The following is a 27,965-nucleotide window of genomic DNA, read 5'->3' as shown; positions in this document are numbered from 1 at the left end:
TATCCTATACATTATTAACTGTATATGCTTTGCCAGAGCCTTTTTCTCCATGCTCTGCCTTGCCCTTTTGGGTTTGGTGTTGAAGTACTGAAATGAATCGCTGTTTCCAGACCTTTCATTCATTTACATCACCCCCGTCGTCGGTATGTTTCCACAGTTCCTGCCCCCATTCCTGCTTTTCCAACTCTTTCACCTCTCTCCTTTCACAGCATTAACCGTACACCCTTCATTTCATCCAACACAACCCCCTTGTTTCTCCTCATTTCCGAACAATCCTCTTTCCTCCCCTTCCCAGTTTAATAACAAAGTAAATGGAAAGCATCTCATTGCTTTCACAACCTTTCTCCTCCCTCTTTCAATTCATTTTGAAAAAGTGCTTGCAAGACCACTGTCTTAGTTTCTGCATAACTTGAAAAAAACATTTGCAAGAAAGAAACAACAGCCTTTTGTTTAACAACAATCTTCCAATAATGAGATTTGGGAGTGCACATGTTCCCCCAGCAACAGGTTGTTATCACAGGGTCACTGGCTGGTTTGTTGGACTGCGTAAGTGGAGACTTTAGCAAGCATTTCACCAGCAAATCCCATTAACATCCAACAGCCACTCGCAACTGGTTGGGGAATATGTGTTTTTCCCTCACAGATGGTTGCCAGATGGTCACAGATCAGTCTCTGTGCCTGTGTGACTGGAGCTCATTTCAGTCTATCCTACTTTTTCATCATAATTGTTACAGATGCGAAATTTCAAACACAAAAGTGACTGGTGTCACAACCTGTAGCTGGTGACAAATATGAGATTTCAGTTGGCTGCCTCTTTCACATACTAGATTGTGACTTTCCAGAACTTGATAAGCTGAAGAAAGTCAATGAATTTGACTGAGTTAGTGAAGTAGAAAATCATCACTAATGAAAACAAATTAATCTAGTCATGCTTTGGACCCATTGAATTCTCACACATGTGTATCTAATTTGAAAAAAAACTTGATAAACTTGATAATGTCTTAAAAACTGAACATGAATTAGATGTAAACACCACTGTTATTCTTATATATTGATGAGCTCTTTAGCTTTGCATGATTCACAGCTTAAAATAAGCCTTGTGTATCTTTTACTGGACCTCAATTCATCCATGTTTGGCTTCTCCCTATTTTGACCAACTTTATTGTGATTGGCTGTCCCTCATAAAAGGCTTGAACATCAGGTGGTCTCCTCTGTGGACACTTTGCGTTGCATGCATCTGCATGCATCCGAGGCAGTGGACTTCAGTGAAGTATAACAGGAATGATTACTCAGCCGTGGTGCCTCCAGCTGCCTGTGTCCTTGTCTGCAACAGAGTATAATTGAGGCCTTGGGGATATCCCCTCTCTATGACATCATGCAGATCCAAGACTTGGAAAACCTCAGTCTGAAGGCTGAGCTTTTGGCTCACAGGGATTACTTTTACATACTCTGAATTCATTATTTGAAATTTTAAACATGTTGATTGCGACAGATCCAAAAAGCATTTTCTTTCTCATTCTCTGCGTTTACATTCACAGCCCCTCTTCTTCTTTCTCTTTGTCTGCTCACCAATTTTCATTGGCTCTGATGTTTTCATGTTCACTACTCTAAATAGTAAGCATATGATGTGTCCTCCTTCCATACCCCAAGCGTCTCTTCCTTTTATTCCTTTCTGAGTCTTCTGTAATTTAAAATATGTCTTTCATTCTGTCATCTCCACATCTTGTTGCGCTGTGGACTTTCATCCATCTCTGCCCCTCTTTTACACTCTCTTAAATGTCTTTTTTTTTCTTTTTTTTCTCCTACCTCCTTATTCTGCTTTTCCTCTTTCTCTTTTTTTTTTTTTTTTTGCCCCAAACGTATCTATTACTTTGTAATGTGTGAGTCAGCTATTAAAATACACCTGTTTTAGGGCTAAATAAACTCCTATCCCGCTCTGCTCTTCCTCCTCAGGTGTATGACCGGGAGCTGGAGAAGATCGAGGATTTTAAAGGACTTTCTGATTTCTGCCAAACATTCAAACTGTACAGAGGAAAGACTCAAGATGAAGGAGAAGATCCCTCAGTGGTGGGAGAGTTCAAGGTAAATGCAAAGTTTAAAAGTTGTTCGGTCGAGTCTCACTATTTGCCATTTTCTTCTAGTCGCCACATTGCAAGTTGTTGCAGCCTGATGTGAAGTTACGTATCACATATCACATGCTAAATTGTGCCTAGAGCTTATCTCGATTCATTCATCTTTGTCGGTACTTATTAATTTAAAAGCTTCCTTTACACCACTTCACATCTACTTCTTTAATTCACAATCCCTCCACCCCTCTCCCTTATGAACCAGGGCATGTTTAAGATCTACCCCCTGCCAGATGACCCCGGTGCCCCTGTTCCCCCAAGGCAGTTCAGAAAGCTGCCTCCCAATGGCATCGAGGAGTGCTTGGTCCGAGTCTACATCATCCAGGCTCATGGACTCCAGCCCAAAGACCCCAATGGGAAGGTATAAGGGGAGAAAGGGAGAGAAATGTAGAAGAGGATGGCTAGAAAATGTAACCAGAATTAGGTACTCATGGTTAGGATACTCATTAAGGTCAAGGAAAAGATTTGTACCAAGGAGGGTATAAGTGATACCAAGGAAATAGAAGATGACATGAGTTAACAGAAAGCTTGTTGTTCTCAGTGTGACCCGTATGTGAAGATCACGCTGGGGAAGAAGTCAGTCAACGACCATGAAAACTACATCCCCTGTACACTGGACCCAGTCTTTGGAAAGTACGTACACTAATGCCTCTTTGGTCTGTCCCTCTTTCCCCCCTTTCTGTCTATCTGTGCCTAAAACCAAAAGTCTGGACTTCCCCGATCTTGCTGACTCGGAGGCGATCCACAGACTTTCAGAGTCTCTGGTCTAGAGGCAGGCTTCCTTAAACTTCACTCCTCTATCCTCTGTTATTCCATGCAAACCAGCACACCCTGGCACATATTTCATACCACTTGACATAAACCGCAATGGTTCACAGGGAACTGAATACCTACCCATGGGTTCCTGTTAATTGATGAATTGTTTTATATTGAATGTCTTAATATCAATAAAATGTTAAAAAACAAAATACAGAACAGGAAAATATACCATGAGAAACTATTTATTACACAATTTACACAGGGGTAGGATGAAGTGTACACATGTTGCACTGTTATCACGTATCATGTATAAAGGTCCCAATCTGTCCCCAAGTTAAAAGGATGTGGATTCAGCCTGTATCTAGCTGTGCCACAAATCTTTGTGTATGTGTAGAGGGATGAAGGTTGTATGTCCCGGCTGATTCCTAGTTTGGACAAAAATAATAATAATTGAGGTTGCAGTACAAAAACTAACTTTTAAATGTTATTCTTTAACTAAACTGAAGTTTAAATTTTGCATTTGTTTATATTCAGCACTCTGGGACTGATTATGCTCATTTCCACATCCTCATGTTTATTCTTGAGCTCTACTAGAGTCGCTTTGCAAACTTCAAATATTTGTTAATCTTATATTAGGACTTGTTCCTCTGTCTGTTTACCTCTAGCTGTTTTACTGCACTTCCTTTTAAGGCCACCTCCTTGTTAAGCTAACTTCCCTGTGATTGGATGTCCTTTACAAACAGAAGGTTTGGGTGGGGCTATTGTGCTCACAGACAGAGCAGTTTCCCTCTAATGACTACATCTACTCTGACACCTTACAGAGCCTAAGAGCAGACAAAAACTGCCTGAAACCTGAGCATTGTGCTCACAGGGATTACTTATACATATACAGAATGTATTATTTGAACCTTTGCTCATTTGCCATGTTTAATATCAACTTCAACCATCATATACATAAGCATAATTAAAAGTTATTTGAAAAAAAGTAATCAATTGGTGGTCGATAAAGCAAATAGACTTTTTTGGAGACTAATAAAACCAGCTGAGTATGAGACGTCATCAGCAGGTGGCCTCTTTGCTTAGTTGGTAATCCAGCTCTGGTGATTGCTGCATAAATTTAGCATGAAGCAGTGTTATAGAGAACTTTTGTATAATTTTATTAAAGCTTCTCTCTATCTTTTTTAGAGCTAATAAAATATAATGACTTTAAAAGAAGCTGACAAAATGAAACTAAAGAGGGTACAATAATAAAACATGGATTCTTAAAATAATTAAAAGACAATCCATTGTAAAATGTTCATAAAACAAAAAAAATCTTGATTAAAAAAACCCAACTAACTATCCTCTAACTATTCTATTCCACTTATCCTTATTCAGCTTCACAGTGGGCAGGAGCCTATCCCACCTACAATAGGGCGAGAGGCGGGGTACACACTGGTCAGGTCGCCAGTCTGACCCAGTTCTAACACAGACCCACAACCATTCAAACCTATGGGAAATGTAGAATAACCATTTAACCTAACCCCACTAAGTGCATGTCTTTGGACTGTGAGAGTACCCAGAGAAACCAGACAGACACAGGGACAGCTCTGCAAACTCATGTCTTACATGATGATGATGAGGATGATGAGGATCCAGTCTAAATACATGACTCAGAATTATTTCCATAAGCACACATACTGAATTCACTCTGTCACTCTTTCGTATGCTTGTTACTCTATTTTGTGTCCTTCGCCCTTATGTGTGTTTTCTTGCCAGTAGGGGTCACTACACACAAACCAATCAGAGCACCAGACCACAGTAGAGCAGAAACTTGGTGCACATCAGAGCTCCGACTGCTGGCTGTAAACTGCTCTCAGTCAGTGTGACAAGTCAGTGCACACCAGCGTTCTGCTAAAATGTCTTTCCATAGACTCATGAAGACGGCAACAGGGGGATAGGCTTGACAAATGTCCTAGCAGACCAGCACACATTACTCATCACAGGAGTGAAACTTAAGAAGTTCCTTCAAGTGGACGTGCAGATTTATGCTCCTTTTCCAGGAGGTTTTATCTGACATTGCATGTTAGGACATAATTTTGGCCTTAAAAACCACAAAAATTGTATATGCATTTCAATCACTTCTACATGCATTTAAAATGTGATCACAATTCCTGTCATTGATGTGGTCACACAAACGCGTGAGAGGCCACTGGAAAGCTCCTAATGCCTGAACCAAAGCTGAAAATCCTTTTCTGCTTTCCTTATCTACAGGATGTTTGAGCTCACATGTTCTCTCCCACTGGAAAAGGACCTTCGCGTGATGCTGTACGACCACGACATGCTCACCAAAGACGAGAAGATCGGCGAGACGGTGATTGACCTGGAGAACCGCTTCCTGTCCAAATATGGAGCCATGTGTGGCCTGCCACAGTCATATCATGTGTGAGGAGACATTTTTTTCTGTTTATTAAGCTTAAACTGAATTTCAATTAAACTGATAAAATTAGACCCTGAACTGTTCCAGATGTCACCCAACAGAAATGGATGTGAGAACAAAACCTTTTTTTTGTGACAATGATTATAGACAGACGAGATCGTGGATACAAGCGGCGGAAATGAGCTTCCTCCGAAGGGTGGCTGGCCTTCCTTAGAGATAGGGTGAGAAGTTCGGCCATCCGGGAGGGGCTCAGAGTAGAGCAGCTGCTGCTCCACATCGAAAGGAGCCAGCTGAGGTGGTTCGGGCATCTGACAAGGATGCCCCCCGGGCGCCTCCTGGGTGAGGTGTTCCAGGCATGTCCCACCGGGAGGAGGCCCCGGGGCAGACCCAGGACACACTGGAGAGATTATATCTCTCGGCTGGCCTGGGAACGCCTTGGTATTCCCCTGGACAAGCTGGAGGAGGTGGCTGGGGAGAGGGAGGTCTGGGCCTCTTTGCTTAGGCTGCTGCCCCCGCGACCCGGCCCCGGACAAAGCGGATGAAGATGGATGGATGGATGGATGGATTATAGACAGATATAACAAAATAAATAAGACTTTATTTATATTATTTTTTTGTCTCTCACCTGTTAGATCTGGAGTAAACCAGTGGCGAGACCAGCTGACACCCACGCAGCTGCTATACAGATTCTGTGAGAGAAGAAATCTGCGGAAGCCAGTCTATGAAGACGAAGCAGTCCGCTTCAAAGGAGAACGATACATCGCTGCCGACCTCGGTGAGTGACCATTCCTCACAATTCAACTGAAGTATATAAACACGTGCAATAATAAATCTATACCGTTCGTTATATTGATACATTTACTGTATATAGATATGAAATACTTGAGCTGTACATTGATCAGGCATACAGTTTAGAGCACTGTCACTGAATCAGAGCATCTCCAAACCTCCCGCTATTATGGGATGTTGCCGGTCTGCAGTGGTCGGTTTCTATTAGAAGTGGTCCAAGGAAGGAACGGTGGTGGACCAGCAAAAGGGTCATGGTGGCCAAAGCTCACTGATGCACATGGCAGCAAAGACCGGCCCGTGTGGTCTGATCCAACAGACGAGCTGCTGTAGCTCGAACTGCTAAAAATGTCGATGCTTGTTCTGATAGAAAGGTGTCAGAATACAGAGAGAGTCACAGTTTGCTGGGTTTGTGGCTACATAGCTGCAGGCCAGTGAGAGTGCTCATGCTGACTACTGTCCACCACCGAAAGCACCTACAGTGACCACAGAACAATGGAAGATGGTGGCCTAGTCTGATGAATCATGTTTTCCGGGTTTGCGCGTTGCTCACTTGGGGAACACCTGGCACCAGGATGCACACAAGCCCACCGAGATAATGTGATGCTCTGGGGAATGTTCTGCTGGCAAACCCTGGGTCCTACCATCCATGTGGATGGTGCTTTGGCACATAACACCTACTTAAGCCTTTTTGCAGATCCTATATTCACCTTGCACAGGGACTCTATTACCACCTCCAAACCCCTTTTCGCCATAGTCCATATTGTTGTTTTTGAGATCTTTTAGCTGACTTCACTTTGTCTAATATAAAAATTTGGTTGATGAAGTATTTAAGCTAAGCAATGAGGACTGGGGCAAATACTGCATAACACAAAGAAGAGCAGTAGTTTACAACCTTACAGCAGTGAGTGGGAGCAGAGGCAGAGCAGAAGACGTGAAGGTCTCACTTTCAGTTTCACTGTCAAATGATGGCTAAATGCCTAAATAAATAAACAAATCAGGGATGCCATCATGAAAAACGTAAGAAATCTGATTTGAGAACAGTAAAACATTTTTAAATTGAGTAAAAGGACTCCACAGATCAGATATTAAATGGCGTTCTACCAGCTTTGGTGGACATGTCTCGGTCTTAGCAGCTGTTATGCTGTTTGTGTTTTGATTAGAGCGTCGCTCCGCCAAACACAAACACACTTTTCACACAGCTGATTAAGTTGCTTACCAAAAATACAAACCGCAGATTTGTACCGTCCACATATTCACGTATGCTCAGTGCCCCTTAAGTACATTTACAGCAAGTAAATCAGTCTGCACTGTATTCCCACTGCACCCATATCCCCCTCACTCTCTTCTTTTTCTTCCTTTATTTGTGCTTTTCTTCCTCCTTTCTATTCTCTGCTTTTCTTTCTTCATCTTTTCTGTTCTTCTTTCAGTTTGACCCCATGATTCTGCTCTTCACAGCATCCATCACGCCGTCTACATCACCCTCATTTTCCCTCTTGTTGTTTCTTGTTTTTCTCTTTCCTTTTACCTCCTTGTCACCGTCCTCTCCTCTTTTCTTTTCACTCACTCTCATCATTATCTCGAACTTTCTGGCACCTTAATTTCTTTCTCTGTCTCTGATGTTTTCCTTCTTACGTGTTCTTTTCCACCATCCCCTCTCCATATTTGTTGGGATTTACATTATTCTTGGGTTGATATTGTTCATTTTCGCTTTTGATTTCAAGCTCTATTCTAGTCTAGTTTGAAAGCACATGTTTCCACATGTGCAGAACAGTTTATAAAAATAAAATTAATCATCCATACAAGCTCTTTTTTTCTGCACGTAAGTGCTTTTTATCTGACATTCACACTTCAATGAATACAACCCAGGGTTCAGTATCTTTGCCAAGGCATGCAAACTGGAGCAGCCAAGAATCGAACCACCATCTTTCCAATTAGTAGATAACCTGAGGTACAGTCACCCCCAACAGGCACCAGCAGGTCAGGAGTGAAACCAGGAGCACGTTTGTAAGTAAAGTAAAATTTTATTTATATAGCACCTTTCTAGATAAAAAGATCACAAAGTGCTTCACACAGGGATGACGAAGTATAAAACAAAAACAGGCAAAAGTTAACAAAATGTAATTCTAAAAAGATGTGTTTTTAGTTGTTTTTTAAAAAAAGAACGACTGAGTCCACAGATCTTAAGCTCAGTGGGAGAGAGTTCCACAGTCTCGGGGCCACAGTGGCAAAAGCTCTGTCTCCCTTAGTAGTTTGTAGCTTTATCAGACATCCACAGGGTCAATCACAGCACGCTGTGATTAAGTCTCCCCTCAGGGCTAACGGGGAAGTGTTCAGTAACATCCTGAGGTGTCTAAGGAAGAACTTACCTTAACAGTTACCTGAACTAACACTGTGAGTCAATGTGATCTCAACATTTGGTTTCTTGGAAAAAAAAAAAACTTTCTCAAATGAATCGCACCTTACATTTAATATCATCATCTTTCTTCTCGGTTTTGCCTTTCATCCTCCTCCCCTTCATTTGCTCCCCTTCTATCCTTTCGTACTTTCTCCTTGCTCTTCTACTTCTTTGCTTCCCCCGTTCAATTTTTCCAACATTTCACTCCTTCTACTCACTTTCTTTTGATGCTTTCTCACCCTCATCACCCCCTCCTTCCCTGCCCAATGCCTCAGTTTTACCCTCCTCCTCTGCCACTAAAGAAATGGAGGTGTAGAGAAGAAAAAGGAGGTGGGGGAGTGAAACCGCAGGACCACCTGAAGAGTGGAGTGATGAGATAAATATTCAAGATTCATTATCATCCCTGTGTGCACACAAAGCCGACCCACACATATGTTCCATGCAGGCTGCTACGGTGCGGGGGTCACGCTTGTCGTTTTTTTTTTTTTTTTTTTTTTTTTTGAGGGGGGGGGGGGGTGATTTATGGTACGTGTGTGTGTGTGCGTTCTTGTGTGGACGAGCCAACGTCAACATCATGGTCGTCTCTCGGTTGGTGAGGAGCGCTGCTGCAGCGTTTTCTTTCCACAGTTGCCGCGGTTACTGTGCGTCAGCTTGCTGTCCATCAAACGGGGCTGCTAATTGGCCAAAAGGCCACGATCCTCATCCTCCCCTCATGAGTTTGGCTTTTCTTCACTCTCTCCACCTCTTCGTCACATTCGTTTGTTTTTTCTTTCTTCTGTCTTGAGTTTCTGCTCTTCTTCCATCCTTTGTGCCTCTCTACTTTTTGCTCTCCATCCTCTTTTTTTCGGTTGTATTTTTCTTCCTTTTAGTTTTAATATGAATTGCTTCTCTTGTTCTCTTTTCTGTGGGTTTGTTGTCTCAGAAGTCAAATTAAATATATCTTTTGGCTTTCCACTTCGTCTCATCCCTCCTCTGTGCTTTTGCCTAGTCTCGTCCTTCTGCTTTGCTCCTCTTTCATTTTCCTCTGCTCTCATCTTCACATCTCCCCTCCTCTCCTCTGCCTCCTCAGTCTTTCCTTCCTCTCCTCTTACAGCCGAGGTGACTCCAAGTTTACAGTCATAAACTTTTGACGTTAGCTTGATATTTTCATTTTGCTTGGAAGCCGTGAAGATTTTCCTCATTTGGTTGTGATGCAGAGAGAACAACCAATGCTTTAGAGTGTGTTAGTGTCTCACTAAGTGTGTATGTGCGTATGAATAATGAATTATTCCTAAGTGACCTGCTTGCTTCCCAGTTTGCCCAGTATTCTGGATTTCCATTCTCCACTCTTGAGTGGCCCGGCCCTGTACTTAAACCCTAATCTCTGCATGTGTGTGTGTGTGTGTGTGTGTCTGTGTGTGTGTCATGTTTTCAGAGGACAAAAATGTGTCCAAACGTCATCTTGGCCCGATTAAGGAGCGACTGTCCCTTCACATCTTGAGGAAACTGGGATTGGTACCCGAACATGTGGAAAGCAGACCACTCTACAGCCCGCTCCAACCTGACATAGAGCAGGTAGCACGCACACACACACTGCACTTGTGTGTGTGCTTAAGTTCTTCTCAGTTTTATCCTTTCCCGCTTTTTTTTTCCTGAGCATTTTCTTACCTTTTGTTTGCTTGTCGGTGCTCTCTGTCAGGGGCGTCTGATGATGTGGGTTGACCTCTTCCCCAAGTCTCTGGGACCACCTGGACCGCCGTTCAACATCACGCCACGAAAGGCCAAAAAGTAGGAACACAAACACACAAATATGTCAAGAAAGGCAAATCCATTTCCCGTTCTGATAACCAAAACAAGTCAGTCAGTATCTGAGGTAATTGAATCTTTTTTTTTCAGGTTCTTCCTGCGTTGCATCATCTGGAACACCAGTGATGTCATCCTGGATGATGTCAGCATCAGCGGGGAGAAGATGAGCGACATTTATGTCAAAGGGTAAGAGGAACAAATCATTTAACTTCAAAATAAAGCTAAATAAACTGGGTGAGGGTCACAATAACTGATTCTGTCTTTCAGCTGGCTCGACGGACATGAACACAACAAGCAGAAGACAGACGTCCACTACCGCTCTCTGGGAGGAGAGGGGAACTTCAACTACAGATTCCTGTTTCCCTTCAACTACTTACCAGCAGAGCAACTGTGCGTCGTCGACAAAAAGGTAACAACGAGCCCAAATACAGCGAAGGACCCTGTGTTTGGTTTAAATAAATTAGACCCACTGGGACATAAAATCCACTGTGGTGAGGCTGTGATTTCATGCCATCGTCATGATCTTTAAGACTAAATTTAGCAATCACTTGACAATAATTTATTATGCTGCATATGCGGTTTAGAAACCAACGAAGAGACGAGTGTTGAAAAGTTTGAAAGAAAGATGTTCTGGGAATACTTATACTGGGCTTTGAAAGTTGTGTTTGGACACTGATACAATTAGGCTACCAATCTACATTTTCCCATTCAGTAATTGGTGAGTAACTAATGCACTTTCTGTGAACTAACCTTTCAAGTAAATGTGAGGATTCCCATTTGGAAATGCCATCCATCCAGCTTGTTGTAACTTCGCCAGGGTATGATTTTAGCATCTGACCACCAAAGTAGAGGGAATGCAGGGACGAGCTACCCCTCAGTAGTTAAAGCACATGTACGTCATCACCTCTGTCACAGCGCACCACACAAGTAGATTAAAAACCACAGAGAAGTCAGAATACTAGGATACTTTAACTTAAAACCGAGAAAGTTCTGAGTGATCTGATGACATTTTTAAGAGTAGTGTTGTTGCTACTATGCTAACTAATCTATGCTTCAATAACATTTGAAATTAATACTATTCCTGAAAATCATCCTGGAGCACAGATATTCCTGACATACTTGACGTTTTGAACATAAAAACACAGGGATAATGAGGTGTTTATAGTTTGTTACAATAATGAAATATTCACAGGCATCAAGGGTTAGGGTTAAGGTGGGATGTACAGAAATGCAGAAATAATATGCAAATTATTATAGAAAATGTATTCTATAGAGCAGCGGTCCTAAACCCCCGGCCACAGAGCGGTACCGGTCAATGAGTCGCTTGGTACCGTGCCGCACGATTTGAGACTTGAAATTTATGGTTTTCAGGGTTTTTATCGTTAACTCGGTTTCCCTGGGTCTTTTCCCGTGTTGTAGTTGTGAGTCTTATTTTGAAAGAACTATTTACATGTTACCATAGTGACCAGAGAGCATTAAGGGGCAGAGGATGTTACTCTCAATGTTGTTGGCACATTTCAGGAGGACGCTGCATTTTTTTGTGTTGGTCATATCATTTTGTTTTGTTGTATTTATCCGCGACACCTTAAAGGCCGGTCGGTGAAAATATTGTCTGACATTAAACAGGTCCGTGGCACAAAAAAGCTTGTGGCTGCTATAGAACAACACATATTTGGAAGGAATGCCTGAGATGTATTGTAATCAGAGATGGGCAGTAATGTGTTACATTAATGCATTACTGTAATCTGATTACTTTTTTCAAGTAACGAGTAAATTAAGGGATTACTATTGCAAAAAAGGTAATTCGATTATTGTTGCTTTCCCGTAAGCACTCTGCGTTACTGCGTTACTAAAACCGTGATTTTTTTTTTTTTTTTTTTTTTTTGCAAGAATGTCTCATGACAATGACATAAGCGAGTGCGACGTTCGTGACAACAGCATGGAAGTACTGACCTTACTTTGAGTTTGATTCCATAAAAAGTGACAAAAACATTAGTGTCCGTTGTGCGTGGGAAGAAAACTTTACAGCGAAAAAAAACCCCTAAACTTCTACGACGTAATGGGAAATTCACAGAGAAACTCGCAGATTCTTCCACTGACCGCAGCACACCTGCACCAGGGCAAACCTCCGCCTACCCCACTCCTGCTTTACAGGTGAAAATAGAGCAACAGGACCGTTAGTCTTTGACTTTATTTATTTTCTGCTGTGTTTCACTTGCATTTATTTGAAAGAGTGATTGTAAACACAAAAAAACATATTTTATTTTATTGTATGTGCTGGAATGTGCAGAAAATAAATAAATGTTAAACAAATTGCTTCCAGTCAGAGAATGTTGCATATAATTTAATTTTTACTTGATGCATAAAGTTAAAAGATTAAAACTGATAAAGCAAGTTTTAAAAAGAGACTTTTCCATTTGATTACATTTTGTATGGATTATGCAGAAAAAGTAGAATTGGGCTGAAAGATCTATCGCTTTATCACCTATTCAGGTTGTAAATCGTGTTTTTAAAAAGTAACTAAGTAACTAAGTAATTAATTACTTTTGAAAATAAGTAATCAGTAAAGTAATGGGATTACTTTTTGGTGAAGTAATCAGTAATTAGTTACTGATTACTTTTTTGAAGTAACTTGACCAACACTGGTTGTAATATACCTTACTTTGTCATAAAGTGATGCAGAAAATTTACAAAATGATTCATAAAAGTTTGCAAATATGCAGAAAATTTGTCTGACCTGAAAATATCCTGATAAAGAAACCCCCACCTCCTTACCCCCATACTCCAGCCTATGTATTGATAACATTCAGTTCCTGCAAACAGACGCACACTGTAAACTTGTTCAGTTATAATGAAAAAAAAACCTCGCTACAAGCCCCTTGCTCAGTCCAAAAAACAGCCTCAAATTTAGTTGAATCTTATCACCAGTTAGTTTCTATGAGCTGGAGACATGTGGAAAAACCATCACACCCAAACATGAGCCAGTGCACAAAGTTCGGTCAGGGGGAATTTCCGAGGCGAGGTCGTCCCTCCAGAGTCCGCTAACGAATCTACTGTGGCCTTCAGTTAACAAAAATAATGATGTGACAATTTAACAAGAAAGAGTTGTGAGTAAAATGTTGTTGAATCTTTGAGACTCAACAATAACACTGAGTGAAGAGCTAAAATAACATCACTCCCGAAAACTGGAATAACAACCCGGCTGTCATTTGCTTTTCTTGGCATGAGCCAGAGGCTCTTTAGCCGCTCGCGGCCGACATGTTTTACGACGGCATTCTCTCACTTGCAGCAGCATCTTCAATCAGCGAGCGGCTGAACAGACGAGAGGGAGTTTTAAATGAAAAACTCCGCTGGGCGGGGAGAGCCTCAGCTCGAAAACAGAGCTGCGGCCAGAAACGGAGTTTATGAAGCCAGAAACCTCAGCGGTTGGTGATATAATCACTGAGTCACAGGAACAAATCAGCGGCGCTATCAACACTCTGCAGTCTTGCTGTGTGATGGTCGGATGGGGTGTGTGGAAGGAAAAGTCACACTTGTTGTCTTTTCCAGCTTGATTAGTTCAACCATGTCACCATGACGTCTGTTTTTCTGACTTCAGCCTTAAAATTCAGCCTTCAATTGTAATGTCGATCTATCATTCAGTTTAATGATTAAAATGTTTAAATATACCTTTCGCGTTCCCTCACAGCGCAGTGTGATATCTGAAGTGTTCTCCTTGTGTCTGACCAGAACTCCAACCCACTCAGATTGACTTGCACATAAACCAAAGGACTGAAAGTCAAGTAGCGATGGAGTTGTCAATGTACAATTCTGTGTGGTAACTGGGAATGTGATTTTTAGGCAAATTAATTAAAAAAACAAAAACAGATTAGTCATTTTGGGGAGATTTCCCTGAATTTTAACACTTTGGATCGCCGAAACCTTTGGTGCCTCACCGATCATTTGCATAATGGGAGGACAGCGGATGAAATGTAGCCTCTTGATGCTCAATAATCCAGGTAAAGAAATCCGAACGATTTGATTCAGTTTGTCTGAACACCACACTTTCAGCAGGAGAAACATTTCCTCACTCATCCATTTGGATGTTCCAATAATATAATTTTGCTGAGTTGATATCTGTTAATAAAATAATGAACAACTGGAGAAACTAGAGACACAGGCATTATTAAGCATTGCAGGCCCATTAACATCACTAACAGAGGTCATTAAAATATTTTCCTAGCAGCAGATCAAGTATATTAGTAAGACAGCATTGCTCGCCAGTGAAAGCAAACAAATTTATCCAAACTGGGATATTCTCCATTTTTCTTCACAATCAGTGGCGTTGCCTTGGCCTCCAGTAAGGCTGTGAAGGATGTTGGGATTGTTAACCAGGATATGTCTTTCAATGTCGGCAACAAATATGTGCATTTGTCCAACATCTCTAAAATTAGAAACTTATTGACTCAGAGTGATGCTGAAAAACTAGTTCATTCAGGTTAAAATACTGAAAAACCATCAGCTGATCCAAAATCCTGAAGTGAGAGTACTGACAGGGAGCAGAAAGAGAAAGCACATTGACTCTTTTTGATTGGCTCCACTGGAGACTCTTGAGCTACACCCTGTAGGCACACCAGCAGTTTGAGAATATTACCGCCCTTTGAAGCACGACTGACCAATAACATTGCTCCAGTGCTTTTGTTACAGGTGTTTCAAATTCTTTAATTAACTATGATTTTGAAATTGATTTCCCGTGCGTGCCTTGTTTGCACAGATTTTCCATATCAAACTCTTTGACAGTGTTTAAGACATTTACACACCTGTCAAATTTTGCCACTGTAAGTATACTTGTTTTGTTACTGAAACGTGACAATGCCCAAAGAACAAAGGCACACTAGCTGAATTTATTTATGCTGTATGTAGTTCAGCTCCATCATCAACTCAGGACGATGAGTCAAGGAAGTTGGAAAGAAGACAAAACGAATTTCTGCACTTAGCACTCTGGCAACAAAATGACAAGCTGATGGCTGCTGATTGCTGCTGCTAGATACTGCAGCAGTTTGACACACACACCCACACACACACATATAGACGTCCCACCCTGACTTGTGACATCTGTGAAGTGATAACTTGGATGTATGTAGTTTGTGGATGAAGTGAGCCAAGGAGCTTACAAAGCTTTAGGAGCGACACACGCACACACAGAGGGTGTAGTGTGTTTACTGTAACAGGATGGCGACTACCTAACCCTGGCACATGTATGTACAGACAGAGTAGAGCTGTGGAGACCTGGCTTCTGTGGTCTTGTTCCGCTAACAGTAAATAAAGGTCTGTTGTTCTATTCAACTAACTGGCCTCCGAGTTGTCCCTCCAGATGCTAAGAAAAATTACAGTTGAACCCCGACTTACAAATACCCCATTTAACGAAAAATTCAAGTTACGAAGGCACTGAATGGCAATATTTCTGCCCGTGTTACGGCAAAATGCTCGCGTAACGAAATCCGCTGGCTCTGATTGGCTAAGCCTACAATGCCCACAATGCCTTCCGAATCATGTGACAACCCCTTGGCTTTCGTAATTGCGCTTCGCTGTTCCACTTGAACGACGTATTGTTGTTCTAGTTAGCAATTAGCCTATAGCCTATCGTTCAGCATCGCCTCACTCAAAAGGCGCGATCGGTGCTTCAACTTGTGGGGCGATCGTGGCTCAAGAGTTCGGAGTTCAGCTTGTAATCGGAAGGTTGCTGGTTCGAGTCCCGACTTGGACAGTCTTGGTCGTTTTGTCCTTGGGCAAGAGACTTAACCCGTTGCCTACTGGTGGTGGTTAGAGGGCCCGGTGGCGCCAGTGTCCGGCAGCCTCGCCTCTGTCAGTGCGTCCCAGGGTGGCTGTGGCTACAATGTAGCTTGCCATCACCAGTGTGTGAATGTGTGGATGACTGGATATGTAAAGCGCTTTGGGGTCCTTTGGGACTAGTAAAGCGCTATATAAATACAGGCCATTTACCATTTGCGAAAATTTTCGACTTACGAAAGACCCTCGGGAACATTTAGTAAGTCGGGGTTCCGCTGTATGTATCACACAACCACTTGGTGAATGGTTGTTGGAGGTTTCCTCTCTGTCGCTAGGAGAATTTGCCAGCTAGCGACAGCTACATCCAAAAAGAGGTGAGGAAGTATACAGTGTCGCACACAGAAAACATATGTGTAATTTCTTCTTCTTTCCTACGGGTGACAAAAACTAAATTCAAATGTCTGCTCTCAGTTATAAAAATGTTCACCTAACATAACATGAAGGAGCAAACTATCCAAATGTATTTGAGTTTTTTCTGTAGCACACTGCAAATATGTTTTGTTTTTGTTTTGTTTTTAATGCCTTTTAGTTCAATATTTTAAAACAACAGTTTCTGGATATGTACTCACTTTGAGAGCCAGCCTCTAGTGTCCACATGAGGAACTACCAGTCCACAAATGTCATCAACTCTGTTATCCAGTCAGTGGGTCAGCATTTAATGGCTTCAGGTCATTTAAAACAATATTCAGCCCCTGAAAGAGGGTCTCAGACTAAAACCTGCTACCCCCTCGACCTGATCGTACTGAGTGGGGGTATGTCCTGCCTCCATGATGCCACCATGATGGCACCGCAACACCAGCATGAAAAGGAATGAACAGATCCTGGGATTATTGCTCCACAGTAACAGACACGAAAGAGTCAGAGGGAGAAAATTAATATTTGCATTCAAAGGTTGCCAAGTGCAACTTTTTGTTTGTGTAAAATCTCCTTGCTATATTAAGTAACAGCAACATGCTGTCGTATTCTGCAAATCACAGAGGGGGGTAATTTTAATTCAGGTGTGAAAAGCCGTACTTTATGTCAGCATAACAAAGTCTCACACGCAGATAAAAAGGACGACTGAGCGAATGGAAAGGGAAAGAGAGGAACTTGATGTGCAGCAGCTGCACAGTGAAGCCCATTAGCACAAAGGTGAGACGGGATCAGTTTCTGTCTGCCAGTGTGGCGTGAATTTACCAGAGGCCATAATAACTATACTGTAACACACACCACGCACACACACAGACTTCCAGTATGGAAGTGGAGATGCAGTGAGACCTGTGTTGATGGAGTGGCTGCAACATCTTTCAGCACAATTTGAGAACATTTAGAGAAGAATGAAGCAGACTTTTAAAGGTAAATCACCTTCTATTATTATTATCCTTATGAAATCTAATTTCCAAGAGAGACCTGGTCAATAGGCAGCAAACGTAACAACAAATTGCATAACAAGTAGAAACCCAAATATTCAGTACAAACCAGTGAGCACGTGTGAATCATATGCAATAGCAGGTCATTAAGAGCGACATTAAAAACAGTAACACTGACCAAAAGATTTATTCTATCGCTCCTTTAAAATAGATATAAAGCTGCTGAGTAGCTGGATAGTGGTGGTAGTGGTAAGACTACACGGATCCCAGGACACACTGATGAGAGTTGGCCTACGGGAACAAGAAGACGCAAGTGGGCAAGTTATGAGAACACCTCGCTGTGGGAATGTTAGTACACTTGTAACCCCAAATTCAAATTTTATTTGTCACATACACAGTCATACACAGTACGATATGCAGTGAAATGCTTAGACAACTGCTCGTGACCTAAAGAAAAAAAAAGACTATGAATAGGATAGGAAATAAATATGAAAATTAAAATGAAGGGTAAATTTAGCAAAAAGGAATAAAATAAAATATAAAAATTAAAGTTAAAAATAAAATAACTGTACAACAAAATACACAATACACAAATACACAATATAGAAATATATATATAAGAAATTATGAAGAAATGTAGAACAATAACAGCAGCTGTACAAGTACTAAATGGTATGAAGAAATATAAAGTCCAGGGTTGTGCAAGCGGAAGGGGTTACATGAATAGGATGAAGGACCTATGAAATCTTCAATACCAAACACAAATTCTACAGCAAGGGGAGCCAGGATGACGGGTGAAAGGGGAGATATCATCACCTCCACCCGAGATTAAGTACCAAGCCCCAAGTTCGATGGAAGAAGAAGGGTTGAGTGTGAGAGGAACGGACCTGAAAGAGAGTTCATCGGGATAGATAGATATTTTAGTGCTGTCAGCGTTACTCTCGTTAAAATGACGTTAACACCATAACTGCATTAACGCGGCAAATCTCCGTTAACGAGCTTACCCCGCGCGTGGGGCTACACGGCGTCAACGCGTTTGCACGGTTAGCTCATGCTAGAAAACAAATATTATATTAAAGGTGCATGGTTTTCTTATTGTGCCCTCAATGCTAAATCTTAAAATTGCATTATGTAAGCTACAAAATGTCAGGTATACAAAACAATGGTGTTGCACATAACTTGCTGGAAATGTGTGGATGCTACACCGATAGCTACGGTAAAAACTTTTGATAGCTATTGTGAAAAAAGCGCAGATTTGGATTAGATCTTCCCTACACGCACAAAAATCAGTCACACTCACTGATTCCTTTCACCTCTAGTGGACTGGATTCACACAGCAATTACAAAGTGGAGCTCTGTTACTGTTACAGACACTTCACGTTAAAAATGGTTCCTTAAGGTTGGAGTCTTTGACTTTAATGAAATCCCCACCAGTGATGTAGTCAGTGCAGCCATGAGTGGTGACAACCCTCCAAACTCCATGTGATAAACCTGCTGGTACCTCCAGCATTATGTATGTTTTTCTCAGCCTGAAATGGACACAGCTGAGGAGAAATAGGTTTATGATATTTAGGTAAACAAATTTATTCTTAATTTTTTTCATAATTTCCATTTCATATCACAATGTATTTGCTCCATATCTCCATATAACCCATTTATAGATGAATTTTTTAAATATATATTTTTATTTGTAATTTTTCCATGTATTGTTTGAGTTCCTTTCTTTCTTTCAACATTTCTTTCTTTCGCTGACAGCCTTGTCAGCTGGCATGTTTTCCAAGCACCAAGCGGTTGTTTCAGTCTTTAATGGACATAAATAAAAAGGAAGATCTTCTTTCAGGGCTTCTATAACCCAAGTGTTGACCCTGTACCTCTGTACAAGAATAAACAAAATGAATCAGAATTCATGTTTTGAGGATCTATCATTGAAAGAAGGAACCTGGTGTTGTGAAATTGCAGCTGTTTCCCATTTTCTGCCTTCTGTTTGTCTGCAGGAACATTTCTGGAGTCTGGATAAAGCCGAGACTAAACTGGCTCCTAAACTGACCATTCAGATCTGGGACAACGACAAGTTCTCCTTTGACGACTACCTAGGTAAAAACCATCACTTTGACTGTCTGTGTTTGTTTTTTCTGGCGTGCCACATTGTGTTTACTGTGAAAATGAGGCGAGGTCTTTAAAAAAAAATCATGATTTATCTCATCCTGCTGTCACAGCTGGTTGGTCCCAGAGATTTTAGACCCATGATGTGTGGTAAAAACATAATTGGATTTCCTTCACGAAACTTCAGTGAAATCAAAGTCGGACTAAAAGCCATTTCTTCTGTTCGTTGATTTACTGTAAAACGTGTAAATGGATCCGTATTCTCCAGGTCAGAAACACATGTGCTCGACTTTGGATGGTTGAAATGCACTTAACTCATTTGTGTATGACATTTAGACAGATTTCCCCTCATTTCTGGCTCAAGGTTTAGAGGTAAATATATCCAGGGAACCATATGTGCGATGTACGAACAGCTACTGTGATAACATTTATCTTTAGAATTAGCACTCGCCCGTTTCCACTGTGTCTGCACATTTTACAGCAAGGGAGGGGCTGCTTTTTCTGCTTTTTTTTTTTTTTTCTCGAGTCTCAAGCTGTCCAAATTCTGCCTTTCCTTCACCCCTAACGCTGCCCCAGCCCATTCCCTTAAAATAACTTACCACCGAGATTCTCCCCTTTCGCTCCCCCTGCATGGGTTCAGCTTCTTTTCTTTATTTTTGCCAAAGAAGGGAGGATGACAGTCTGTGGACGGAGCGTCCCTCTGCGGTGAGAGAGAAGGAGGAAGATGAGGAATCCAGATTCTGACCTGTTCCTGTCTGTCACCGTCTCGCTCTGCTGCAGCGTTTTCTCCCGCTCGACTTTATTCACCTCATAGAGTCTGCGGGTGTGTGGCCACCTCAAAGCATTTTTTCCATGCCTGCCTGTCTTCAGCTCGTCGGCTCGGACCGCCGACTGTTAATCTTCCTGCACGGTGTGCGGGTCAGACACGAGCCATTTTCCTGCGGTTGTACTGTCAAACTGAAGCTAACTCTGGAAAAACACTTCCAGTGGATCTCTGGTCTCTCTTCAGCCCACAACTTAATGTCAACAAAGATCAAACCTTTTACTAGCTACCCTTCACCACAGGGTCGCCAATAATTCACTCAGCGCACGCTCGATAATTAGTCATTCAGAAAAACTGGCTAAACAGACAGCTGAATCTGCTGAGTTTTAGAGATCTAAGCCTTGCTTGCCCCAAAATATCCATCTCCTCCAACCCTGCTTTAACAAATACAGAGTTCAGGCTGTAAAATATTTCACTGCACGAAAAGTGCAGTTTATCGGCTAACAGAAAACTCCCAGGAATTGTCGTGGTTGACATAGTTTGACTTCCTGGCAGATTTATGGATGTTCACCTGGCAGAAAGTTTTTTTTTTTTTCCTCCATTATTTGTGTGATTAGGTCTTTACATCGTCTCATGAGATGTTAAACCTTGAGCCAATCATAGCTTGACATTTTCATATCTAGTACAATGTCATTAGGAAAGAGCTGCAAGGGAAACAACATGAAGAGAAACAAGAGGATATCATTGGTTAATGTTGTTGCACGAAAAGGTGCCCTATCGAGAGTTTACACTGCATGTTTCCCCAGCTTTTATTATTCTGATCCATCAAGGTGGGACAATGAAGTCATTTTTTATATTCACAAGTGTAAAGCTAACTGTCTGTGCACCATCGTCTTAAACTGAGTAGCTAAGTAAACCTTTTTGGGCCCGAGTAACTATATGTGCCATTGTGACCTTTTAATTCATAAAAACGTTTCCTAGTGTGAATTTTTGAATTGACCCGTTCTCAAAGAGTATGAAATTAAGCAACAAATGTATGTGTGAGAGCAGGAGAAATACTTACAAATCAAACACTTTTCATCTCTTTGTGAGGTGGATTGTGGGTAATGAGTTTTCTTCCTGCTAAGGTGGCTGTTGTGTCATTGTTGTTTAGTTTAATCTGCTTGGTGGCTTTATTTTTTCACATTCTAACAAAGCCCCTTTTCCATTATGTGTGTGGCTGTCGTCATAGCAACACGTCTGTGCGTCCTGCAACATAATCAATATGCGACGTGAATGCTACAAAATCAATTGATAATCCTGGGGCTGGATCGTTTAGACGTTTTAATGTAGGAAAAAAAAGGAAAATATCAGACATCAGTATATTCAGCAGGTGTTGTTATCATCATTAATTTATTATGTATATGAGTCTCTGTCTAACTGTAGTGTGCTTGTTTCTTTAGGTCACCTGGTGATGGACCTGAACCACATGTTGCGTCCAGCAAAGTCTCCAGAGAAGTGTACTCTTCTGGTGCTCGACCAGCCACCGGACAAACTGGTGTCTCTGTTTGAACAGAAGACTGTCAAAGGCTGGTGGCCCTGCACCTGCGAGAACAATGGAGAGAAGATCATCGCTGTGAGAGCACAAACACACACACACAACCATTTTCAACAGGGTGCGAAAACATATAAGTCCACTGCCCTTTTTGTTTTTTGCATTTTTGTCACACTTAGCACGCTTCAGGCTCATGAAACAAATTTTAATGAAAGATCAAAGTAAACCAAGTCCATGCCAAATGCAAGAAAATCTTGAAATATTTGTAATTCATATGCCATACAGTTATTTATCAAACACTGGCACTGAGTATTTTACTTTGTATTGACATGAAGTTTAAAATCCCTTAATTCCCATAAAGACAAAGTAAAGTAAACATCATTCAGCCGCTGAGCAATATCCGTTTTACCCACCTGCCAGTCGTGCCTACTTTGTTCTCTGAAGAAAGGATGAGACAAACTGTGTGTTTGCTGCCTCCATTTCAGGGGAAGGTGGAGATGTCTCTGGAGATAGTGACAGAGCAGGAGCAAGAGGAGAGACCAGCCGGCCTCGGCAGAGATGAACCCAACATGAACCCTCACCTGGAGGAGCCTCAGTGAGTCTACACACACACACACACACTAAAAACCACACACACAAATATAGTTTCTCATTCTCGTCTTTTCTTCTCTCAGGCGTCCAGAGACATCCTTCCTGTGGTTCTCCTCCCCTTACAAGACCCTCAAATACATCCTGTGGAGACGGTTCAAGTGGTTCATCATTCTCTTCATTTTCCTCTTCTTCATTATCCTCTTCCTTGGAGTCTTCCTCTACTCCTTCCCGGCAAGTTTTAGTGTGTGTGTGTGTGTGTGTGTGTGTGTGTGTGTGTGTGTGTGTGTGTGTGTGTGTGTGTGTGTGTGTGTGTGTGTGTGTGTGTGTGTGTGTGTGTGTAAGAAAGAAACTGTGACTAAGCAGATTCAGGGAGCTTCACTGCAGCAGAGACAGAGAGGACAGTCACACAGGTTTAGAAACTGGTTGCCAACCATCTGGCAACCTCTAGATGCTATTGAAAAACGAGTAAGCAATCAGCACCAGCCTCCAGCAATCACAGTAACTGACCGGTTGCTGTGATTGCTGGAGGCTGGTGGCAGTTTCAGTGAAATTGATTGCTAAAACCTCAGTAATGCAGGCCTAGAGATCGGTCATTGATAAGCGGTGGTAACCACCGAGGAAGATGGTGGTAATCACCGCTTGCTAGGGAAAAATGCATAATCCCCAACTGGTTGGCAAGTGGTTGCTGGAGATGCTTAACAAGCTGCACCATAACCTTCCTTGCAATTACTTCTAAGATTGCCGCGGCCCCCGGTTTGCATGGAAGACACGGACTTGTCTCCAAAAGCTGTTTGCCAAATGTTTACTGAGCAGGAGTGAAATTGAAATTCGCTTTCATAGGAAAGGTTGTGACTTACCACTGAAGTCAAAAAGACACAACTTATTTTGGTCTGTATCTCACTTTCTTAAATTTCATGGTTAGTTGTCAAGGGATTGCAGACCGAATGCAAACATCCAGCAACCGCTTGCCAGTCAGTCAGTAAATAACAGTTTTTCCTGAGGGACTAGAAGTTGCCGGGGTGCCACCAACCAGTCTCTAGGTCTGTGTGACTGAAGCCGTACACGGAATAACACTGGGAAAATGAGACACGGAGGCAAAGACAAGGCAAAAGAAGTGTGCTGAAAACTAAAAGAACATTAAGAAATTACAAAATCAATGTAAAAAATAAGAAATTGTAAAAAAACAAATTTTGACTCTTTAAATGACAGTTGAGGGGGAGAAAATGAAGAAGAGAAAGCATTAGCAACAAAAAGAAAGGAACTTCCTGCATTATTTTGTGTTTTTCCTCTCACAGAACTATGCTGCCATGAAGATGGTGGGACCATTTGGACCAGCCAAGGAAACAACTTAAGATGAGGAGCATTTGAAGGAAAAGACAAACAGACGTGAACAAATGGAGACAATGAGAAACCACACCACTGTTCTGAGAGTGAAACAAGCACGGATTTTATTAGCCCTTTCTTCTTCTTTTTGAGACTTTTTCTGTTGTCTTCCTGGAGTCATGAGTGATGAAGTCAGCCAAATTGTCAGATCCAGATGTCCTTTGATATAGTCACACCTGATTAGCAGTGGCTGTATGTGCGCTTATGTTTGATATGTGTGCATTTTGTGCCTTTACAGTTAGATTCACTTCTGTACTTCTGTGCTGAAAGCGTTTCCAAAGTTACTATCAGAACTCAGCGTGTGCCGTCTGCATCGCCGTCATCCCTCAGTCACCGCTTTCATCTCTCTTCCCGCCTTGTGCTCTCTCTGCTGCCCTCATGCAGGGGAGGACAAGAAGAAAAGCTCGCCGCTGAGTGAGGCTGCGCTCCGAAACGGCAGAAACAGAATTAAAGATCGTGATTTTGATGGTGTTTGATCTTTTTACCGCCCGCTGCTTCCCTGCGAGAGGCATAGTCAGGTCAGGCAGTCAGTTTACCGACTCATGTCAAACTTTATCACTCCAAAAAATTCAATCTGAGGTTAAAGCGTGGCGGGAGTTTTCAGCTATCATTCTCTTTGAATCACCTTTTAATGTTGTTGCCCTGCTGCTTTCAAGTGCAATCAGACTTTTATTTTTAAAATGTTCAGATCAGAGTTAAGTTGTTAGAAGTGAAACATAATATCCAGGCTGGGTGTTTTTTTTTCTTTGATTATATTTTTATTACAGCAGGTCGCATACGATGCCTTCAGGTTGTGTGGGATTTCCCAGCACTTACTGAATACTGTTAAAAACAAATTTTCGAGCTCCGCTCCTTAACTATCAGTTCTTCTCCTTCTTTTCCCTCGTCTTCCTCCGTTTTCCCCCTCCTCCTTCTCTATCCAACCTAATCCCTCTCCTCCTCAGGGTTCTGCAGGTTAAGTCAGGGATTTGCTTTTGAGCCGTATTATTACACAGCATGTTTTAGATAGATGATGTGGGCTGATACGGACACACAAGGACACATTGTGTTGTTGATCCTTAAACCGCTCAAGCTTTAGTGAGCAAAGCCGAACATCGGTGAACGATAAAGAAGAACAGAGTCATGATTTGAAAAATTTTATGTAAAGTCTCATTTTTGCTTATATTTATTATCTTCTTTTCTTTGGGTGCAACCACATCCTGGCTTAGTTTGGTTTGCTCCACAGTGGAAAAGTTGACTTGGACCCTTTTAGTTCATTTTAGGTTCACACCAGCTGGTTACAGGTCGAGCAGGCCTCGTAAATAAAAGTCACATCGACTCACAAGCAGCTCATTAACGTGAGCACTTTTGGTAACCTGTCGTCCTGCCAGGTCAGAGAGGATTTACCTCCAAGCTTCACTACATCAGCATATATCACTGTTTCTGAGAGTAGGTGTTTTTTTGTGTGTATTCTGTTTGTTTGTTTGTTTTTTACGTTAGCGTATTTCAATGTTCACCTTTAAATGCTGCATTTTTCTCTTTTTTTGTATTTTTTTTTTAATCAGAGATTTGATTCAACTAAAAAGGCAAAAAGTCTCACGAAAACCAAATTCAAAAACCTCTGAGGGTAAGGCTTACTAAAGTGCATTTGATTTATGCTGCAGATACATATGAAATGAAATCAAGTGCTTTATGATTATTTTCCAAGTACTCACAGTATGTTGAGTTTCTGCATAGCATTTAATCTCCCTTTTTGAATGTAGGGAATTAAGTTTTGAAGTATGAATTCCATAGTTTCTGTCTTAATTAGCCAAAGTGTGGAGGACCAAAGCTGCCAGAGAAAGACAAAAGTTAACATCAGAAAATGAATGAATATGGCATTAAATGTAGCAAATTAAAATTATAAATATTATAAGCATTATTTTCTTTTAAAAGCTTGTGGATGAAATGCATAATTTCAATTGTTATACATTTTTTATGTACTTATGCACCTTTTGTGTAACTTTCACTTTATTATTTACCATTTATTTTGCTTTTTTAAATCAGTTTACTCATTTTTAAATGTATTTATTTATAAATTAAATGGCAGTGCTATTTTCACAATGATTAATTAACTTCTTGGACACAAAGCCTCCTGGTGTTGATCAACCACGAGGATGATCTTAAAGAAAGTTTCCCAGCATATATTGAACAAATACTAAAAGCCACACCTTGGTGGCCACACTGTTTTTTTTCTTTTCATCACGAAACTGAAATGTAAAATAAAAAGGTTTGAGGGAAAAAAATTAATGGAAAAAATAGGAAAGTAAATAGACTGGTTGTACAGGTAATTAACGAGCATTAAATGAAACCAAAAAAAAAGAAAAAAAATCCTACATGGAGTGTATTAGTTGCAATGCGTGTAATGCCATATTTATTTATTAGGTCTTTTTTTAAAATGATAATTTGTTTAAATTTTGACAGTTTTAGTCCTCCACTGTTGACTTCCTAACTTTAATGCACTAAAAAAAACCAACTTTATTATAATTTTAGTTTGTGAGAGAAAAGAAGGATCAGACTAATAAACTTCAAATTTATTTAAAAAAAAAACAACAACCCACACACACTTTACATTTTTATTCTAAAACATTTCCAGCAGACACAGCTGGAACACCAAATACCCCAAATCTGCCTGACTGTGGGATGTTTAAAGTGTCTGATGGTTTCAAGTTAGTTATGGGGAAGTATTTCAGGTTACTTCTCACTGGCCTGAGGGTCTTCCAGATGTTTATATTGCAGATATTCTTGGTTCATATACAAGTTTATTATAATAATAATAATAATGATAATTATTATTATTGTTGTTGTTATTATAGCTAATAAAAATGATGCAAACAGTATAGTTTAGAATTGTTTGAATTAAAAACTTAAAAACTTTTGTAGTTCTGCAGGTCCTACAGAAATAATGGATGGATGAATGTCATCTGCAGGTGAACATTTGTGCGTTTAAAAAAGACCATAATGCTAAACAACATGAAAAGTTCTGTGCTTTGTGTCGTAATGCATCAGATCTCTGTTTAGAGGTGGGCATTATTGTCAATTAAGCAGAAAAAGCAGAATATTTCTTCAGCTTTTTTAAGTTTGTAACTTTTGTTTTAGAGTTTTGAAATACCTTTATATATTGAAGTTCTGCTGATGTTAACAAGTCTTGAAAGGGTGAAATTTTACTGAGACAATCCTGCTTACAGTGCCATATACACTGGTTATTTGAAGTCTCGAGAAGCCAAACATTGACTCAGCGCTGTTTTGACCTGACATTATTCTTCTCAGTGAATGCAACGTGCCTTCAAGTCTTTAGCCTTTAGCTTTGCTGCCTTGTCGTATAGCAACACTAGCTAACACCTTCCTCAACAGGAAACGAAAACAAAATCACATGCTTCTGTGACAGTTTAATGCTGCTTATCTCTTCACTGTTATCTGCAGAAACCAGGGGTTGATCTTGTTGTTTGAACCTATTGTTTTACTCTTCTTGTAAACTGCACTGTGCTTCAGTTTTAGACACAAGCAGGGCTCTGCTGCTGGCTGTGATAAACTCCTGCTGCCAAAAAACTGCACTGAAAAATAACACGCGGGGACTTTGTCATGTGAAAGGACAAAGCCCTTTGCTGTTACTGTTTAATGTTTTGTGGGAGATGTGCACTGAATGTTTTCAACACAAGATATGAATTAGACTTCATAGCTGCAGAGAGAAATACTGTGTGCACTGCATTATGTCTGTATTATCAATAAAACTGCACTCTTACCCTAAGCCATGTGTACGTCACATGAAAAAACGTGACCTGAAGTGAAGACTCATACACAATAGAGATGTTTTTAGATTCAGCTTGACTGACACGGTAAGTAGATGTGAGTATATAATTGTTATATCATCGGCTTAGAAATACTAAAACTTACCAGAGTGAGTACTCTTCTCTATAAACAGCTGTCTGTACATTAACGCGAGTAACAGAGTATGACAAAGGCACCAGAGGTCGTCAGAAATTACAGTGCAACCAAAGTATGCAGAAGAGCATCTCAAGCCCTGAAGCAGATTGGCTATAAATGCAGAAGACCACACCAGGTGAATCGGAAGCTGAGGCTATAATTTTCAGAGGTTCACCAAAACTGGGCAATAGAAAATTG

The 27,965-nt window shown here is 41.0% G+C and overlaps 1 protein-coding gene across 9 annotated transcripts in view; it reads left to right on the top strand.

Annotated features, from left to right (window-relative positions):
* dysf (dysferlin, limb girdle muscular dystrophy 2B (autosomal recessive)) overlaps positions 1-27,585 on the top strand; it is a 105,537-nt gene extending 77,952 nt beyond the window's left edge. For all 9 annotated transcript variants that reach the window (XM_014408470.4, XM_014408468.4, XM_014408469.4 and 6 more), the window contains 14 exons: positions 1,954-2,082; positions 2,332-2,487; positions 2,668-2,759; positions 5,139-5,309; positions 5,937-6,079; positions 9,903-10,042; positions 10,167-10,255; positions 10,364-10,459; positions 10,541-10,682; positions 19,446-19,545; positions 21,760-21,932; positions 22,337-22,446; positions 22,526-22,673; positions 23,738-27,585. In XM_014408470.4, coding sequence (XP_014263956.2) covers positions 1,954-2,082; positions 2,332-2,487; positions 2,668-2,759; positions 5,139-5,309; positions 5,937-6,079; positions 9,903-10,042; positions 10,167-10,255; positions 10,364-10,459; positions 10,541-10,682; positions 19,446-19,545; positions 21,760-21,932; positions 22,337-22,446; positions 22,526-22,673; positions 23,738-23,794 — 1,746 coding nt within the window. In that variant the 3' untranslated portion in view covers positions 23,795-27,585. The remainder of the gene's footprint in view (positions 1-1,953; positions 2,083-2,331; positions 2,488-2,667; positions 2,760-5,138; positions 5,310-5,936; positions 6,080-9,902; positions 10,043-10,166; positions 10,256-10,363; positions 10,460-10,540; positions 10,683-19,445; positions 19,546-21,759; positions 21,933-22,336; positions 22,447-22,525; positions 22,674-23,737) is intronic.
* The last annotated feature ends 380 nt before the right edge of the window (positions 27,586-27,965 follow it).

This window comes from Maylandia zebra, linkage group LG3 (genome assembly GCF_041146795.1).
Source record: "Maylandia zebra isolate NMK-2024a linkage group LG3, Mzebra_GT3a, whole genome shotgun sequence".
NCBI lineage: Eukaryota > Metazoa > Chordata > Actinopteri > Cichliformes > Cichlidae > Maylandia > Maylandia zebra.
Note: the sequence above shows the minus strand (reverse complement) of the source record. Positions and strands in the feature narration are given on the sequence as shown.